We start from the raw sequence: 20,785 nt of genomic DNA on the forward strand, positions 1-20,785 counted from the left end.
ATGTTCTTGTTTTACATCTTTTATCTAACTACTGAAATTATATTATAGTTTTCAACTGAAGCTTTTCCAAGTAGGTTAAGTAGTTAATTTTTCATTTCTATTACATATGGTCTTCTTTTCCATTCATGTTGCCACTTTAAATTAAAGCTTTGCCATATTTTGCCATCTCACAATTTTCATTTATCATTTTATACAAAGTTTCCTTTTTCTTTTTTAAATATTGAATGATTATTCTTCCTCAAATGAATAATTAAAAAGAACAAAAAAGAAGTATACTAAGTTTATTTTATGAAGTAAACTTAAGTATAGTTCAAGTCCCAAGTATACTTTATGTAATAAGTATACTTATATCAATGCACTAGTAGTATACTTGTAAGTGTACTACTTGAATACTTCTTGAGACTAAATTGGCCCACTTTTTAATTTATAAAAGTACACTTTTAAGTATACTTTAAATTTTAGAGTAGTAAACTCTGAGTTCACAACTAGTTTACATCCAAGTTATATTTTGTACTGCAATTATACTACAAGTGAACTTATCGGTATACTGTTAGTTTACTAGATATATACTTGTAGCCCACTTTTTAGTTTATGAAAGTACGCTTTAAGGTAAATTCTCTGTAAACTACTAGTTTAATAGTTTTTACTGCAAGTATACTTCTTTAAGTGAACTTATAGTACTTAGCCAAATATACTTTTCTGTAAACTTTTCAGTATAAGCCAAGTACACTTAGACTTTTCTGTATACTTGCCGGTACAAGCCATGTATACTTAAGTATAATTTTGTTAAGTATATCTCTGATAGGTACATAAAAAGTAAACTGAAAGTACAGTATACTCTCTTATTTTAAGTTTAAAAAAGTAATGGAACACTTGAATACACTTCTTTTTTGTAAGTGTACTTACCATTTTCTCTTTCACTTTTAATTTTATGTAGGTTATTTTTCACTTATAATGTTATTGACCTCTTGTCATTTTATGTTGTTAATTTTAGCTGGTGGTTTCATCAATTGTCAAACATGATAATGGTTCACTATTCAACATACAGTATCATGTGGAGAGTCCCCTCGCCCATACAGAGGATTGTGGTGTGCCACAGATGGGAGAAGAGGAGAGGAAAAAAGGGAAAGAAAACAGAAAACCAATCAGCGTTGCAGTTCCCAAACATTCCTGACGTATCCAGATGACCTTACTGGGAAGTCTCCCATCAGATGCTGGTCCACGCTGGACCTCTGCCATGAGAACCAGCTCTTTAGTTCGTCACTCAGTCAGAAGAGGAAATATGAAGCTTCAGGTGATGCAGTGTGGTCTCTCTAGTGGCCATAATGATGCTCCACACTAACACTGGCTGATCTACAAATATCACAACACTACACTGTTGTAGATCTTTTGACAGCGGTCATGCGGGAAATCTGACCGTGGAACTGCAAGACAGCAAACCAAAACTTCTGACCTGCCAGAAATCCATCTGATCGTCCAAAAGCCAGATCATTGTTCGTACAGCTGATTAATTGGGCGTCGTTACCCCCCTCAAACTGCATGTCAAATGACACAACACAGTCTCACTGCAGCTCGTGAAATAGTCGCATCATTTAATCTATTTGATTCTTGTTCATAGACATGAATTTCCCTTTTTTTCGTGACGCTCAGTGACTATCAGCAACATATTTTCATGCTTTTTCCTACGAATGTACAGCAACACGTGAAGCACGTGTCAATTTCTGCTCCAGTCTTTTCAAAATAAAACTACCTAGTTAGGTTTAGAAAAAGATTGGGTTTAAATAACACCGTGTTTGATGCAACAGCAAAAGGCATTTTTTTCCCACAGGAAAGATTTCGACATGTTACAGTAGGAAAAGCACAAGTGCAAATAATCATTTTAGAGACAGAACAGGTCCAACGGGTCTAGCATAGTTTTATCTGCAAAGCTTTTAAAACATTCACATTATTGAAGTGGAATAATAAATATAAAACTACAATATATATAGGAAATATCCAACATTGTAAAAGTATCACTGATAATAGTATTCAGTGTCATTTGTTACACTACAGTACAATCTGCAACTAAAACACACAACCTGCATTTCAGATTGTAGTTTGTTGTGTTTCCAGATGTGTTCATAGCCATAATGAGTAATGATACCATAATACAGTGCAGTAGAAACTCACCAGTAGTCATCCAAACTGACTAAAGTGTAAAATCTTAGGTCACATATGAGATATTTGAACATAACTTTTAGACATAACATAAGAAACGGTAAAAAATATGCTGGTGTGAAGATGCAATCGGCATTTGTAATTCAATATGAAACGAAACATCTGCATCCAGTAAAACCATTAAAACTCAAAACAAGAATCTTGGATATACGGTGAAAATTGTGATAAACTAATCTTACTGAGCGCTAATAACAACAACAGTTTAACAAAATGATACCAGTTACTTCACTGGAAAATGAAGAAGTCAACGCTGTCCAACGACAGTGAAGTTCAGCCAGTAAATCATTAAGTTTATAGGCTCAGTCCACAGGTAAAACATCGGCTGCTTGAGGGGTCGTAAAGTTCCCAACATCCTCCAGTGTGTTGTGACTTCCACACATGTGATGAGGCTCAGTTGTTAATTTCCTGGGTAGATTCAAGATATGTAAATCAGTCGATCAGATGTAAATAACAGTTTGCTTAACAACATCGCTATGGAACAGCTCAAACAACAACAACCTCAAAAACCTTCACATGAAGGAATATTTGTCAGAAATCGTCCTTTGGAGAGAACATTTGCTTTAAGTTCAGCAACAGAGTGATCGGCAAACACTGTTATCTGCTAAAATCAGCCTCCATCAACATTACAGCAGATGATCTAGTACAGCATGAGTCAAATATTTTGCAACCCAACAGGATCTCATGGGAAGGCGTAGGCCTATAAATAGCGTGACATTTCTGTGTGTCATGATTTTAGGCTTTTCGTGTGTAATTTTGTGGGCGGGGCGTTAAGTGGCGGCAGAATAATTCTCTTAACACGTTAGTTAACGCTGGCTAGCAAGTATTGTTGGTAGGGATGCAAATTTTGAAAAATGTTCTTAACCGATAACCGACCCTCGTGCACAATGAGCGAGCACAACAGACAACTGAGTCCCCAGTTCACCGTCCGGGAGCGTTAACTTAGCAGCCACGGTGCTTTGTGTAGTGTCGCGGACATGCAGCCACTTTCCCAGTAAAAGTGTCCACCGCGCATTTAGTTTAGTTTAGCAGGTTGTCCGCTGTGTGTCTGCCCGGAGTAACGATAGCGATTGTCCAACAAACCATGTGTGTGTTTGTGCTATGTTAGTATCTGTAGCTCTGCCGGTAGAGTCAAGCTCCCCGTAGTCACACACATACAGTCTGTCAGCGCAGCGTAACTTCAGCGAGTTTCCGACAGACTGTGTGTGTGTTGTCGGTGGCGTTCTAGCTGTGAACGTAGGTGTAGCAGACAGGGTGTGTACAGTTTATTTGTCGGTGAATAAATGCTACGAGGCTCAAGCGAGCTATAGACGGGAGCCAACTTCCTGTATCTGTAACGCCGGTTCAGACTCTCTTAAGGTGGACCAGCTTTTCTCCTTTATATGACGAGTTTTTCTCAGCTTTTTAATTAATTATTAACATTTCTTTTAACCGTTTTAACCGATAGACAGTTAAAATGCTTAATGTCGGTTAACGGTTAAACGATTAATTATTAACATCCCTAGTGTTGGCTTGTATTAAATACTAGTTTCTCTCAATATGTAGCCTGCTGTCACTCACTCTCCAGGATCACCAGTGTTAGTTGAGAAAGTTGGCTGGGCTGGTGGCCAACGGCAGCGCTGTAAAGATAAAATGAGGGCGTATAAATCTTTGGATGCCTATAGTTAACTATCCTCCAGTAAAGTCAGTCAGAAAGTGTAATATCGGCAAAGCGTTTCAGAGATGGAGATAGTGTTCATGCTAAATGGGTTGGATGATTCCTCCGGCTGTCTTAAATGTGTATTATGTGCATATGTTCAGGCATTAAAAAGTAAAACATGTCTCAGTTTATTTAGCAGGTGTTTCTTTCTTTCTAAACAGAGAGGTCGTCTGCTCTCGTTCGGCTGCTCGTTCGGCTACTCGTTCCGCTGGTTTTGCTGAATCTCCGTTTGTCCTTCTGACAGAGCCCTCCGTTCGGGCAAAGCACCAGCCCGTCTGGGCCGCCGTTCTGGACCTGAGGAGGGCAGCTGATGTCCCGGCTCCCAGGGCTGTAGGAGTTACTGTCCGTCCTCAGGTATCCGCCGTCTTGGATCGCATTGTTAGCGGTCGCCTGCCACCCGGGCGAGTAGCAGCTCATCTGGAGGTGGTTCACCTCCTCGGCGGCGGCGGTGGCCATCTTGTGCTTCTCGGTGGCCATGTTCTCTGAGTTTTGTTGGTTGGCGAGGCGGTGGTTGGGGAACGGGAGGGGCAGGAAGTGTGTGGAGCCAATAACGCACTGGTTGAAGTCTGGAGGCGGGGTTGACGGCGGTGGAGGAGACAGAGAGAGCTGCCGGGCCAGCGCCGCGTTAGCGCGAGCGATGGCCTTCTTCCTGAAGAAACGGCGCCTGTAACGAAGAGATTCAGTCAGTCAGCAGATCTCAACATAAACAGTTAGATTAGTAAACATAATGTTTTAACTGTAATATGAACTGAAACAAGAGGTTGTGAAACAGTCTGTGCTCTTGTAGAACCCAACCGTCATACACTGATTATGGATAACCTCATACAACCCCACTTCATAACACCCAAACTATCCCTTTAATGACACAAAGTTGGCTTTTCATTCCCAGAAGAAGCGTCACGTTTCAGCTCTTCAGGGTTTTTTCTTTATTCTCGGACAGTTGGGCTTTTACGTTTAATCACAGGAAGTAAAAGCTGAATCACTGAAGCCTTAAAATATTTGTGGGAAAAGATGTTGCAAGAGCTTTTGTTATCCAGTTCTACAAAAGAGCCTTTCTACCCTCTATACTACACTGCATCCTGACCTTCACTGCAAAACTACAGAGTCCATTCATACAACTAACACTATCGGGGCGGCTGTTGCTCAGGATAGAGCAAAGTCCTGTGTTTTTTGAAACATCTGTCAAATTCTGTTCCAGTTTTTTCAAAATAAGACAAATTAGGTTTAGGAAAAGGTCGCGGTTTGGGTTAAAATAACTCCGGAAGAGCTGTAACTTAAGTACAGAAGTTATGTGACAAATAAATCAACTCAGACTTGCAGTTTCACGCGGTACACAAACACTCCTCCTGGGCGAAAGTCTTGTGTTTTTTGACCAACGCATCCACCTCAACTTCCTCCCTATGCGGCGTTCGTTGCTCGCTATACTTCCCGGTTCACATATGTGGATTACATCAGAATTGATTATATGCTGACCATCACGAGAAAAATTTTTTTTAATTCGTGTCTATGTGCACGAATCAATACGTTTAATTTCGTGACTATTTCACAAACTGCTGTGCGACTGGGCTGTTTAATCACAAGGTTGGCGTTCTGATTCCCGGTTCCTGTCTGCATATCGAAGTTTATTGAGCGAGACACTGAACCCCGAGTTGCTCCCCCGGGCGCTTCACAGCAGCCCACTGCCCCTCATACTTACATGCAGAGGTCACATTATGTTTACTGATTGAAATAAAGTTTACAGTGTCTTTTTGTTGGACCCTCCCTGCCTGATAAATGCCCATGGCTCGGCTTGTAACACAGGCTTTCTGTTATAAATTTGAACTCTCAAAGCTCAAACCAAGATCACCCTGATAACCATCATCAGATTTATTTATTTCCTCTGACTTAACAAAGCCTCCCCAGAGGGACAGACAACATTAAACAATTGTCTTCACTGAATAGTGCCCCTCATGGTGAGTAAACTGACTTGTATGTGTAAAATCTGTGGAGTTCCCCTTCCTCTAAATATTGCATATTCATCACTGTTGATTTCACCCTTTTAAAGGAAGCTATTCATTTATTTTGGTTAAATTTGAGAGTCAGCTTTCAGGCTTGAACCTTTTATATTTTGTTCTTGATCAAAATGAGACAATGCTTGCTTGTTCAGTAAAGAAAGGGAGCTGTTATTACTTGGCTATATAAATAATGTGTGAGAAGCTGTGAAGCGCTGCAACCGCAGGCTGTTTTGTTGTTGTTAAACTCAAACCTCAATAAGTTAATATGGACAAACATGACAATACTGTAACGTTGACCAATCAATAAAGAGCATGCACACTCCAAACGGTAGTTAAGGGAAGTACAAAGGAGCAGAAAATGGACTCAAGTACCTAAAAAATGGTACTTAAAGGGCGGGTCCATTAGTTAGTTTTCATCTGGAAAACACCTGCAGTAACGTTGTATTACATTATTATTTTATATATATTTTGGTCTTTTAAACGTAAACTTCTCCCAAACGTGTTCAAGAACAACACACATAGACGTACCTGCAGCAGTGTCTCCACGCCAGGTGATGCAGTTCGATCACACTGAGGACCAGAGAGACGGCCGACACGGCCATCATGAACACTATGAAGACGTTTTTCTCTGTTGGTCTGGAGACGTAACAGTTCACTGGATGTGGACACGGCCAGGCCTGAGGGAGAGAGAGAGAGAGAGAGAGAGAGAGAGAGAGAGAGGGAGATAATATGACTATGTTGGTCCTGAATATCAGTGTTTTATACGTAGAATGAATTCATTTGGACTTCTGGTTTTACCTTGCAGACATACAGAGGATGGAGGAAGACTCCATACATGAAGTACTGGAGAATCAGAAACACCACCTGTATGGAGGTCAAATCACAGTCAGCAGCTTTCACTTACTGCAAGTTTTATATGTAGAAATAGTAGGGCTCGGGCAATTCACCTATCTCCCTATTCAATACTATCACGATACTTTGGTGCCGATTCGATATGTATTGCAATTCAATATTGCGATTTATTGTGATTTTTGTTAACTTTTTTAACACTAGACCATGGGAAAAAGTTGAATCATACACTTCTAGGGACTTTTACTTCGGCAAATATATAAATTAATACTGAAAAAATGGTTGTCGGGCAAAGAATAAAGACATTTCTTCCACAAATTAGTGGTATTTTCTTTTTAATTTATAAAGGACATGTAATGTTTTATACTTCTGGTGAATATAATCCATCAATCTTGTTTCCATAGATGTATTTTGTATAAACAGTTCCCTTTGTTAACACCTTATTTTGAAAAGCAAACGTAGTCACACATGTCTACTTCCTCTAACTTCTCCAAGGTGGTCTCTAGCTCTCCCGTCACCCCAGTTCTCTTTATCCATCCATGGTCAGCTCCATCGGGGCCGTTTCAATGCAGAGAACATAAAAGTCAGTATATGGATGCTCTACAGTTGAAGCGTCGGCCCATTTGACCACGGAGACGAGAGCGACGGCCGGCTCGACCGCACGTTACCGCGATACAATATCGTTTCCTGTCCGTGACAGAGTTAGCATGCAGCTTTAGCCGTGAAGTCTAGCTCTGCTTTTCCTGTCAATGTGTGAAACCCAAAGTGTTTCCATCCTTTACTGGATGTGTAGTGTTTACCACGCTGGATATAACATGTGAGGGTGCAGGTCGTATCTACGCTGACCGTCCAACGTCTTCTACTTTCTCGTGTCGGCTCGCTGCGGTTTGTTTTGGTTGACGGATACGGAACAGATATGACGTATGTACCTCCATGATGCTTCGTATCAGGATACTCAGGATGTAAGTCTGCAGCAGCGCTCCCCTCAGACGGACCCGACCTGCTGATTGACCTTTATCCTCCTCCTTTTCTCTGTCCTTCTCTCCTTTCCTCCCCTGTTTCTCTTTTCTTCCTCCTCCCCCTCCTCCGTCACCTCCTCCTGTGTCCTCCTCTCTCTCTCCTCCCTCTCCATCCTCCTCCTCCTCTCTGTTCCTCGTCTTCTCCTCTCTGCGAACAGTGTGCACGGCGTGGCCCATGTAGATCAGACTGGGAGTGGACACAAACACGATCTGGAGCACCTGGGAGGAGATCAGACAGATTTATGATTTAAAACACAGTTTAATTAAAGGTTATTGAAATTAAAGGACTAAACCAACAATTTTACATTGTGAACTACAATTGTAAACTACTTTACATCACTGTGTAATTACTACACCCAGATTCTGATAATAATTGTGTTGCAAATTTGTTTTGTTTTGTTCTTTTTGTTTGTTCATGATGTCCAGATTCCAACTTCCAGGACACTGAATGAACGCTTCACCACGCTGCTTCATGTTCGGTATGTTAATGTTTCGGTCTTTCATGTTTCAATTAGAGGAGGATTTGTCTCTCATTGCAGCCAGTTTAGTATGAAAATCACTTACAGAGGGTTTAACATGAGGATTCAGTCGCGTGGCAATACTGGTGCAAGTTGAAAAATTAAATTTGGTTGTTTTTCTGTTGAAAATAAGATTGGAAATATTGGAGTTTGTTTAAATGCATCTTCATGAAAGATTCCCTGCACAAAGATAGCCTAATACCAGGTTCAGATACACGATATCAGCCCAATAATAGACCCTTTTTACAGACCCATTGCATAAGAACATTATGGAATGGAAATGATTGTTTAGCAAACCCTCAGGTGTTGCCAGGGAAACGGAGTTATGGCTTGTAAAAAACTTTACATTTTGTTTGCAAAACGCATGAAAATATAAATTAACGGTCTTCATTTTTGTTTTTTTTGGCGAGTGACCTTGGTATAAGTGGTATAATGCCCTTCGAGGTGTCCATAATCAGGAATTAATGGACTTTGCAGAAACAACCGCCGTTGTCCATTAATTCCTGATAATGGGCATTATCCCTTACATAATCACCTAATCTGATACAGCGACCATCTAATTTTGTGTTGTCTGAACCCGGCATACGTTTGAAAAAAAGGACTTAATGTTAGAAGTGATAACAACAACAACAACAACAGCAACAAAAACTAGGACCCAGTAGCTACATGTTCATTTTCTGTACTGAAATGAAAGGAGAACATGCTGCAAGGAGAGAAGCAAATCAGTCTTAAAACTTGGTAAGTAATGAGTATGTGACTTGTAGTTAACAACCAGGACGACCCTTTAAATCAGTTGAGATCATTTTGTCTCTGTTTTCATCACATGACATAAGATGGTATATTACCCAGTATCGTATATGAGCTATAGGGAAGGCTCGGTCGTAACAAACGTTCTCGCAGCCCGGCTGCTCGGTGTCACAGTTGAAGTCTTCCTGTTCGTCTCCCCACGTCGACTCGGCGGCGGTCCCGAGCACCAGGATACGGAAGATAAACAGGATGGTCAGCCACACCTGTGGAGCCAAACACAACACAGACAGATATACGAAACCTTCAGAAACAATAATAGGCTATAGGAGATGGAAATATGGATAATAATCAGGACTTTTTGTGTAGGAACTTCTGTAATAAGATGTTAAAATGTCATAAAAAGCTGAAAAAATGTGAGTGTAGATGTGCAGGAAAAGGTTTTGTTTGTTTTTTTAGAAATAATGCATACTGAGAAATTATTAAGGACTCTTGTGACACCCTTAAAATATGAATTTAAGATAAGATGAATAGTTATTGATATTATTTTAGAGAGAGTTACATAAAATCTATGTAAATGTTGTTATTTTACATTATTTTAAGACTTAGTCTACTAACATAAACTTTATATCTGCTTATTATTCGAGGAGGAGTACAGACACCATGGGTCAGGATACACAAAATAAACAGGATGATTTGTGAAATATGTGTGTATACATCAGGTCAGACTGGTGCCGTGCAGCCTGGCTGGCATGCACTGTGTGCAGTGTGTACATGCGTGTATGTGTGTATGTGTATGTGTGTCTGTGTGTGTCGTAACCTTGCCAACAGAGGTAGAATGCTCCTGAACTTCCTCCAGGAAGTTTCCCAGCAGGCTCCAGTCTGCCATGACCGCTTACAGCTCCTTTGTTGTTATTATTTATCTCTCAGCAGTCACTCTGCAGGTACACGATTCACCTGAGGAACACAGAGCACAGACAGGTTTCATGTCTGCAGCGGGGTCAGATTTAAGATTTATCGTAATCTCATGTGTGGTTTATTTTAACAAAAGACAAAATTGTATGTATGAGGTGATAATGTTCCTGAAAAAGACTAAAGCTAAAAGCATCTTAAAGTGACCTTAAAATCATAAACCAAAAAATAAAAATAAAACCCTAAAATCCATCTTGCCAATCTTTTTAAGCATAAGAGGTGTACATATTAACTATTAACCCTCTGAGAGCCACAATAGACTCGTTTTTGTCTTTTTTAGGGGATTAAGGGGAGTCTTTAGTGGGAGATAGCAGGTCAACAGCAGACGTCACATACAAGTGGTGTACATCATCTGAAAGCTTCGAACATGGTGATTAATTTGAGATGCTGCTCAGCACTGTGTGGCAAGTTATTCTAGTCAGAAATCAGAAATAAACATGGATTAATTAATTTATTATAAATTGTGAAAGTGTATAAGGGCTTAGAACATTATGATAAAAGTATACTGTATGATGGTCATCCCCATGCTCTATTATACCTCATAAGTTGTTGCAGCAATTTTTGGATTGATATCATGTGTTACACAGATTTGATGCTAAATTAAAGAAAAAATTACCAATCGATGATTGATCAAAATGATCAATAATCCCTCCAAAATACCACATTAAGACACCAAGACCTTGAGGAACACCATAGAAAAAGTAGCTTCACTCTAGCTATAAACTACTATTATATACAGCTATTCTCCTTTAAGTGACTCTGAGTTTTGCTCAATTTTTTATTACATTTTTAATGGTTCTTTTAACCGTTTAACCGATAGCATTGATCAGTCAATATTCTTAATTGTGGTTAACGGTTAATTATTAACATCCCCAGCAGAAAGCTGTACAGAGTTTATTGCACATTCAGCTTCTTTTTCATTGTGAAACCTTTCTTTGTGTCGTTGTGCTTTGTGATGTATATTTTTTAAAGCACGGCTTACAGACGGTTCAATATGCATACGTTACTTTAAAGCGTACTCAGCGTCATCTTGAGCACCACCACAGACGGACGGTGTGCTCTCACTAAGAACTACTGCTTCTAGAAATGTGTGTAGAGCGTTCGTAGAAAACGCCTTTAACTTGTAAGATCGTTGTCCCTCAAAGAATGTCTGAAAAATGTCTGAAAAAAAAGTTTGAAAAAATATTTTGAAAAAAAATGTCCGATAAATGTCTGAAAAAAAGTTTGAAAAATGTCTGAAAAAGGTAAAAAAAAAAAAAAAAAAGTCTGAAAAAAAGGTTTGAAAAAAAAGTCCGAAAAATGTCCGAAAAATGTCTGAAAAAAAGGTTTGAAAAAAAAAGTCCGAAAAATGTCTGAAAAAAAGTTTGAAAAAAAAAGTCCGAAAAATGGCTGAAAAATGTTGGAAAACAAAAGTCTAAACAATGTCTGAAAAAGGTAAAAAAAAAAAAAAAAAAGTCTGAAAAAATGTCTGAATTATAAGTTTGAAAAAAAAAGTCCGAAAAATAAGTTTGAAGAGTGTTGGAAGACAAAAGTCTAAACAATGTCTGGAAAAGGTAAAAAAAAAAAAATAAGTCTGAATTATAAGTTTGAAAAAAAAAGTCCGAAAAATAAGTTTGAAAACAAAAGTTTGAAGAATGTTGGAAGACAAAAGTCTAAACAATGTCTGGAAAAGGTAAAAAAAAAAAAAAAAAAGTCTGAAATAAATGTCTGAAAAAAAAGTTTGAAAAAAACAAGTTTGAAAAAAGTCTGAAAAAAAAGTTTTAAAAAATATTTTGAAAAAAAATGTCCGAAAAATGTCTGAAAAAATATTTTTAAAAAAAGTCTCAAAAATGTCTGAAAAAAAGTTTGAAAAAGAAATTCTGAAAAATGTCTGAAAAATGTTGGAAAACAAAAGTCTAAACAATATCTGAAAAAGGTAAAAAAAAAAAAGTCTGAAAAAATGTCTGAATTATAAATTTGAAAAACAAAGTCCGAAAAATGTCTGAAAAAAAAGTTTGAAAAAAAATCAGGAAACTGTAACGTTCCTCAAACTAACACATGAAACAAACGTAGACGTCATATTTCCATCTCGTCTTCCACGTTGTTTTCGTTCGTTCGAGGTTTTGTCAGATGCGCTTTTGATTATGTCATCTCGTTGTGCCCTCTTCTTTTTCTTCTTCTTCAGTGAATTAAAGCCACCTGACTTGAGAATTAGCTCCACCAGCTGTTTATTCCATGAACTCCTAATACTCACATAATAATAGTGGATGGAAACACGTTAACTTGCATTGTCTTGTGCCAATTTTCTGAAAATGCGTTAGAAATGTACACGAAATTTGGTTGAAACTTGAGAAGTGAACAAACTATTTAAGAATATAGTTAGTACTGGTTGTTGCTAGTTGGTGTGTGATGGTGGTTAGCAAGTGTATGTGTGTGTGTGTGTGTGTGTGTGTTCTTGTCTTATCTTGACCCCGTGACCTTCTCTCCAGCCCGACCCTGACCCCATTAATAAATATGTCTGTGCCCACGTCTTAGTTTAGCTTCACCATCGGTTCCCACACTCCCCTACGCCCGTCTCCGGGGAAGGAGAACTAGACGTCTACTGTAACACACACACACACACACACACACACACACACACACACACACACACACACACACACACACACACACACACACACACACACACACACAGTCTGTCTCCGTCCATGTGGATATATATGGGTATGTTTATGCATGCAGTGTGTATCACTACTACTATTCTTTTCTCTGTGAAATACAAACAACACTAGAAGTCTTGGCCAGCAGTTCCTAGAGGCTTCAATGTTTGTTACACCGAACAATGTGAAAGTTATGGTAAGAAAAAAACAAAATCATGATAAAATAAATATAGATATATATATATTTTTGAAACAGAGATAGAGTTAAATAAATGTTTGTCCTGAGACAAAGTGCAATGAGTCAGTACAATTTAAATAGTTTGTCTCTTTGGGGATGTGAATGTGCTCCGTAAATGTCATGGTTATCTGACTGTATGTGACGTTCTGGTGACGTTGTGTTTGGTATTCATGACGACGTAAGAGGAAATTTTCATATATTATGTTGCCTACTCTTCTCTTGTTCTCGTACAGATTTTTTTTTTAAGTTGTTTGAGACAGATAATCCAACAGAGCATTTAGTCTCCTTTACCAATTGGCCAAAGTTGCACTTGCAAGCCAGCTCTTGCTGTTCCCATACAACTAAACTGCATTCTTATTTACTCTTATCTAGTCCACGGAAGATCACAGCGAATTACGTATTACAACGAGCGACACGCAGAGCCAGTGACGTAGTATATCGAGCGTCCGTTAATGAATTATGTGGAATAATATTGTTATTGAAAGTTACGTGGTTTAATAACGAGTATAACAAGGGTGGTGGATGGGTCAAACAAACACAGTACTTTACCCCAGGACGCCGCTGTTCGTGCCCCGTGTGACACTAAAAGTCAGTGTTCACTTATTTAGTCATTTTAAGCCAAACTATGATGTTTTTTTACTGAACCTAACCAAGTAGTTTTGTTGCATTTTTGTTTTGTTTTGTTTCAGTTTACAACGTTAACCAACAGTTTGAAGATGTGACCGTAATCCTGGAGAAAATATATTTCCCTAGAAACGTAATCGAGGATGCAGTTTCCTTCCTTATATGTCGCTCTTTGGTTTTTATGAAGAACACATTGAATTATTTTCTGTATATTAAATACTAGGGGGATTTTTATTCACTGTCTGGGATTTGTCAATGATTAGCAACAACATTGAATTTGATGCATTGAATGAAATGCTGCAGCGCTCCATAATACAGCAGCGATGCCCCTTCGTGGAAACCAGGAAAATAGCACCTATTAGCCCCACATGGCAATCAGGAGAAAATGAGTCAATCTTGTGGAAAAAAGTAAAAAATACAATGTTGAAGCTCTAGATTAAAAAACTGATATAATAGAACGCATGATGCTGTAACGGCCGTGGGATCTAAAATTGTGGTTTCAATGGGGACATTTTAGTCCTGAAGGGTCGGAGTGGTCGAACAAAACAAAACAAAAAATGCATACATTCTTTATATAGATTTAAGGGTTTTTTTTTAGACTAAAAGGTTAAATGTATTGAAATAAGATTTACTGCAGAGTATGTCCTGTAGATTCCAACTCTCTCTGTAAGACAGCTGAACGTTTTTAAAGCAGCCCCATAATTTAATTAGTTTCTTTATTTTATTTATTTAACCAAGAAGTCTCTTGAGATACCTGGACAACACACCAGCGTAGGGTAGATTATTTAGATTATTGAGAGGCGAAAGAATGGCACAAAACCAAAGAACAAAATTATTATCGGTGTGATCAAATTAATCAATTACATACTCAGATATTAATGTGATTAAGCTCTTTTCCACTTAGTTGTTTAGCGCTGTTTTATTTCTTTCATTTTGTTTTTACATTCACTGAACAACTAAACTGCAGTTCTCACTCTCTTTCTAATCAAACCACTATAAACCTTTTAAAGTCATGAAAATAATTTGCTTTGAATAATAATTTGTGTCTTTTTATTTACCTTGTTATCTTGATTTAAAATGTCATCCTCATCAAAAAGTCGAGAAGAACATATTTAACTGCCGGACTCAACATGTCTACTTCACTGAAAAGTCAATTATGTGTTTGTGTGTACAGGAGGTTTCGAGTTTCCTCATCACACTTGTGTGTGTTGCATTCTGGACCATGATCGGCTAACAAGTAATGTGATAAAATCGTGCTTGTACGTGCACGTCTTGAACTGAGGCTTAAAGTTTCCTCCTTCAGCAGATGAATGTCAAACTCTGCAGAGTGAAGATCAAACCACCAAGTGACTCAGCAATAAGCAGAACATATTTTTCAGTGGAGTGGGACTATAGCCGGGTTTCCACCAAGAATTTTTAGTCCCGGCACTTCTTTTCAAAGAACTAAAAGCGGTCTAAAGACCTTTAAAGATTAAAAACAACATGACATGAGACGAGTGCTGCTGGTGGTCACAGCGGTAAACTCACTCTGCAGCCTGCGGTTCACTGTGTCTGCACGTTTTATCTAAAACAAAATAAACCTTAAGTTTTGTCTCACTGAGATGATATTTACTGCTGCATAATATTTACTGATGTATGGAAGATGGAAGCTGCCAAAATAAAAAATAAATGAATAAATAAATATGCCTTTAAGTTGATAAATTAATATTTAAAATAAATTGAGTCATTAATTAACTGATAATGACTTGTAATGTGACATAAACAAATGGAAGAATAAAAAAAATAAATAAAAAAAAGCAAATTAAAACAGAAATATAAATTTATGTCACATTTTATCAATTAATTTATGGCAACATTTATTTTTAATATTATTTTTTCTAATTTTAAAGTAATAATTGTTTATTTATTTATCAAGTAATTTATTTATGTATTTATGTATTTATTTATTTATTTATTCATTTATTCATTTATGTTTTTATTTTGGCAGGTTCCGTCCTCGATATGCTGATGCACATTGGATGTAATGAATGAAATTAAACTAAGAGCGTCCGTTTGATACCTCCTTGAAACAATCAGATAATAATTTACTTAAATAAAAAACGCCGTGCTGTCTCCTTCTTCGACCGCTCACCTCTCGCGATCTCTCTCTCTTTTTCTGTCTTTTTTAAAGTGAGTCGGGAAGCTGACAGCAGAGCCTAACTTTACTGAAATGCTCTCTCCTCGTCCTAAACTGATACTAGAGTACTTCCTAGACCCTGATCCCTGCGGTCGAAGTGCAATGAGTTCCTCAAAAGGTTCCTAGTTCCTGGGGAAAGTTCCTGGGGAATGTTCCTGCGGTGGAAAAGGTTTTTTTAACTCCCTTTAACAGGCTGCAGCAGAATTATTCACTGTTTTAGTGGCATACTAACATCTTGTCTTGTCTTCAACTTGTATTCATAACCTTCTTACTGTGGTGTTCAGTTTTTAAAGTCTGTTTCAGAAGATGCATTGTACAAACCGTCCTAATTTCTCATGGAAAAACCAAGATGAGATAAGATGAGCCTAACCTGCCTGCGGGAAAAGAAAAAGTCGTAAAACTTTATCTTGGGTCACATTATGCCTGGGAAAAATCCCGAACAATCTCATGCTACTTTTGGTTGAGAGCAAGAAAGCCGTCACACGGAAGTGGCTGCAGGCAAACCCGGCATCAAAGAGCGACCAGATCGCAACTGTCAATGAAGTAAGGGATATATACAACGGGGATTCTTTCATAACAATGACCCGCTAGCTGAACATTATCCCGCTTATCCAGCCATTACACGGCTACTTACTGAATCAATATTTTGACACAAAAACGGTCCGCCAGAGTCCGACATCTGAACTGTGTGGTCTGTTATACATAGCAACGGCCTGTTATACATAGCAACGGTCTGTTATACGTAGCAACGATCTGTTATAGATAGCAACGGCCTGTTATACGTAGCAACGATCTGTTATAGATAGCAACGGCCTGTTATACGTAGCAACGATCTGTTATAGATAGCAACGGCCTGTTATACATAGCAATGGTCTGTTATACGTAGCAACGGTCTGTTATACATAGCAACGGTCTGTTATACATAGCAACGGTCAAATGGATTATATACTTTAAAGGGATAGTTTGGGTGTTTTGAATTCAGTGGCATCATTGCTATAATGGTGTTATCCACTGTCTAATCTAGAAAACATTTTAGACCAGGATAAAAATGTCAATTTGTCCTTTGGTTCATCACAGTATACTATATATAGGCATAGTAACAGTCTCAATGTTACTGACACTGGGGATGAATTCTCTGAGGTCTTACCTTTCCATAGAGACCAGGATCACACAGATAGACCTGGTAGTTGTGGAGCTATTCTTGTTTATTTTTGGGTATGTCTGTAGGTGAACCACACCTTCTAGCACCTATAGGGCTTCAGAGGTTAACCTGATATAGATTTTTTTAGGTGTCTAAAATCCATCCACAGCAGGACGTTACTTTGCTCCCGTGCTGCTACTCCTGTCTGTTTCTCCAAACTCCATCTACTGTAGGTAATACACTGACCTTGGATAAGTACCTCATACAACCACACTTAAAAACACCCGAACTATCCCTTTAAAGGATGTAACTTGTCTGGCTACACTGTAACAAAAAAAAGGTGTAAAATAACGGAAATTTTCCGGCAGCAGGGGCGGTTGTTAAAAAACAGGAAAATACTGTCCGTTAATTAACATAAATAAACTGTAAAAAAAACAGTAATTATCTTTATATAATTAGCCTTTATTACTGTAAAGAAATATTTTACTTTTAACATATATTTATTGTTAGAATAGTCATACACCGTAAATCTAAGACCATTTACATATAAATCACAAATGAAACATGTAATTTCATGTTGCAAATGCCCAAATTTACATTAATTCAGAAGTTTTGCAAAAAAAATCTGTATTTTTACAAGAAATATTTTTAGAATTCCATGAAATCCTTTTCTTATAACATAAATGAATTGTTTAATTGTTGAAATAGAGTAATAAACCTCTAAAAAACAGAATAATTATCTTTAAAAATTATCAAGAAAAGCTTAAATACAGATAATTACGATTGTGATTACAAAAAATACTGTAAATCTAAGACCATTTACATATAAATCACAAATGAAACATGTTATTTTTTGTATTTTCTTTTCTGTCATTTTGAAATACAGACAAAAAATGACAAATTGTAGTTAAAGAAAATCTACTCGGCTGAAACCAACGCTAGTTCTTTATTTTTCTTTAACCTGAAAACACCAGTAAAAAGAAAGTAAAGAAAACTATCTTGAGAGAATTTAAGAGCGTAAATTCTGATATTTTTTGGCGTGCCCCTTATTCAACGCCCCGTAAATGCCCTTCCCTTCCTGTTTTTGTGAAACCCAAAGGCTTTGAACAAACTATGTGTGTGTGTGTGTGTGTGTGTGTGGATTTATGTCCTCACAAGTGCTCCCAGCATCATTAATAACAATATTACTTCCTTGTATAGACTTTCGCCTGACCTTTTGCGTGCATGTGTGTGTGTGCGTGCCCATTATCCAGCGCTCAGTATTGTTCTGCATCCTGTCTCGATAACGTGCACACAAACACACACAAACACACACAAACACACACACATATTTCCTCTACTTGTTAATAATAATAATTAATGACTTCAACTGACTTCTCTCAGACCTGAGGATGTTTTTAATCTGATAATAAACTTTATTTATAACCTATAACTATTAATATTCCGCAACCGCAAACTGGCAAAACTGATAAACGTGTGTGACATTAATCAAAAGAAACAAAACCAACAAATATAAATAAAATAGTTGAATTTATTTATTTTTAATTTCCTTATTTTACTCCAAACTTGGAGACGTAGTCTGCTCTGTAAAGCTCTTAAATCTCGTTCATAAACACCCAAAGTAGCCGGTTTTTCTAACAGTAATTCCTGAAACATTCACAAGGTTTGTTTTTCAGACCTGCGCCTTTTTTAACACATTATATGTTGTGAAAACGACCTGTCTGTCACTGAAATTAATCAGTTTTTTGATCGAATATCAGATATTTAAGGTGCGCTTGGTTTATTATGACAGCGGCTCCCTCCTGATTATAGCTACCTTGATTGTTTTCTATCTTCTTTGTACATCTTATTCCTGCATTTAAATGTTTTTACAAGAGTAAAATGTCATTTTTTGTTGATTTATAAGCCTCACACAGTATACCATTGAGCATTGAAAGATGCATTGGAGAGTTTCAGTGGAGAGTTTGCTGTTTCAGATGGCCGGGATAAAATTAATGAGGAAAAACAAATTTGTGATATTCAATATGAGTAACTATTCAACCTAAAATTAGAGAATATATAATTATGAAGAATTTCAGGAAAAAATGCAGAAAAGAAAAGTCCCATATATGTCTGCCGCGTGCACACACTTTACCTGATTTAGGATGCTTTTCTATCATCTTATTCCTGCAATTAAATGTTTTTATTGGCGTAAAATATATATATTTTTTATAGTAAAGCATTGATTTATAGGCCTCATACCGTATGCCATTGAGCATTGGAGAGTTTCAGTGAAGAGGTTGCTGTTTATGAGGAAAAACGAACATGACTTGAAATTTGTGATATTAAATGTAGGTACATATTTAACCCTAAAATTAGAGAATATATAATTCTGAAGAATGTCCAAAAAAAAGCAGAAGAAAGGCAGAAGAGAAGTGCGACATATAGCCGATGCATTCACACACTTTACCTGATTTAAGATGACAGTTGACCTGAGAAAATCTTGACAATGTTGGTAAAGTGTCTGCAGCTATTGTTGAGGTGCCTTTGAGCAAGGCACTTCCTCCTTCCTTCCACTGATCCTCAGCGACCAGCAGCAGTAGATGTTTGTATGTGAGGTGGTTTTGGTCCAGATGTCTTCCAGTTGTTTACTCGTCTTCCTCCAGTCACAAGTTTGTCTGTTGTTGTCCAAGTTAATTGTCTGACTGAGATGTTGAGAGACAGACAGATGCACTGAGAAGAGTTCACTGAGTCGGGTTGACGGTGAGACAGTCGGTCCAGCAGCAGCAGACAGATGAGAGCAGTTTGTGTCCAGAGGACTGACCTGAAATGTGTGTGAGACTCTAGTTTGTACCAGCCTCCTCCTTCCTTCTCTCTCTCTCTCTCCCTCTCCCTCTCTTTGTCCCCTACAGCGGAGGAAGTGGGCCTGGTGCCTCGCTGCCTGCTATTCAACTCTTATGCATGCATGTGTGTGTTTGTGATGTCTACCATCTAAAGGAAGTCAGATATTGTATTAGGACACAATGGCTGCAGGTCCCAGTCATGCATTCCTCCGTGTCGCTCTATTCCTGTTTGGTCACTTTTATTGGTGTGAGAAACTTACATTTAAGTCAAGAAACAGATGAGGCACACAGCAGTGCTTGTGGAACATAACAACAGAGGGTTATTGAGAGGCAGTGGCCTAAAATTAATATTATTCTCGTCGGCAAGACTATTAGGTTTCAATTATATATTGAGACTGAGACCGACCCGCCAGCCGAATAATAAAAGAATAACTAGCTAACTAATAGAAAGTTAGGGCAAAAGATGGGTTTTGAGTTTGGATTTAAAGGCCACCACAGAATCAGACTGTCTGATGTTCTGGCTCTATCTACTTGGCGTGAAGAGGAGGTTGTGTTGCTCTGGCTCTACTTGGCGTGGAGAGGAGGTTGTGTTGCTCTGGCTCTACTTGGCGTGGAGAGGAGGTTGTGTTGCTCTGGCTCTATCTACTTGGCGTGGAGAGGAGGTTGTGTTGCTCTGGCTCTATCTACTTAGTGTGGAGAGGAGGTTGTGTTGCTCTGGCTCTACTTGGCGTGGAGAGGAGGTTGTGTTGCTCTGGCTCTATCTACTTAGTGTGGAGGGGAGGTCGTGTTGCTCTTGCTCTATCTACTTTGCATGGTTTGTTTAAATATCACAACACAAATCTCCATTATAAAACTAACAGGAACCTGTGATTATCTGCCTTTTTGGAGATGAAAAGCTCCACATCGCCCACCGGCGTAGCTCGCTCGCCAGCCGGCTACAGAGCAGCAGAGTGGCGAGGGAAGAGATACCTGTTGAGACAACACAACCCTTTTTAACATGACTCTAATATCTGGAGGGAGATCAGTCCACTGTTTATTTGCTGTAACTGAAAAAGCTGTTTGAGTAAATGTTGTGGATCAATATGTTATATTTCCCGTCTCCCCTCGTTGATGATCCTGTTTGTCTCACTTCACTA

The 20,785-nt window shown here is 38.2% G+C and overlaps 1 protein-coding gene across 1 annotated transcript; it reads right to left on the reverse strand.

Moving 5' to 3' along the window:
* Positions 1–1,897: 1,897 nt before the first annotated feature.
* LOC141774589 (gap junction alpha-5 protein-like) lies at positions 1,898–19,727 on the reverse strand. Its single transcript, XM_074647367.1, has 7 exons — positions 19,277–19,727; positions 9,858–9,994; positions 9,139–9,303; positions 7,686–7,994; positions 6,706–6,771; positions 6,436–6,584; positions 1,898–4,577 (listed from the first exon to the last, which is right to left on the reverse strand). The coding sequence occupies exons 2-7, from the start codon at positions 9,924–9,926 to the stop codon at positions 4,067–4,069; spliced, it is 1,269 nt and encodes a 422-aa protein (XP_074503468.1). The 5' UTR covers positions 9,927–9,994; positions 19,277–19,727; the 3' UTR covers positions 1,898–4,066.
* Positions 19,728–20,785: the final 1,058 nt, after the last annotated feature.

This window comes from Sebastes fasciatus, chromosome 9 (assembly GCF_043250625.1).
Source record: "Sebastes fasciatus isolate fSebFas1 chromosome 9, fSebFas1.pri, whole genome shotgun sequence".
NCBI classification, from domain to species: Eukaryota; Metazoa; Chordata; class Actinopteri; order Perciformes; family Sebastidae; genus Sebastes; species Sebastes fasciatus.

Bases quoted from the DNA above. Each gene is read 5' to 3' on its own strand.
- LOC141774589 (XM_074647367.1), bottom strand. From the start codon at position 9,926: ATGGCAGACTGGAGCCTGCTGGGAAACTTCCTGGAGGAAGTTCAGGAG. The intron at 6,585-6,705 runs GTAAAACCAGAA...TCTCTCCCTCAG, and splicing joins ATCCTCTGTATGTCTGCAAG to GCCTGGCCGTGTCCACATCC. The intron at 4,578-6,435 runs GTACGTCTATGT...TCTTCGTTACAG, and splicing joins GCGTGGAGACACTGCTGCAG to GCGCCGTTTCTTCAGGAAGA.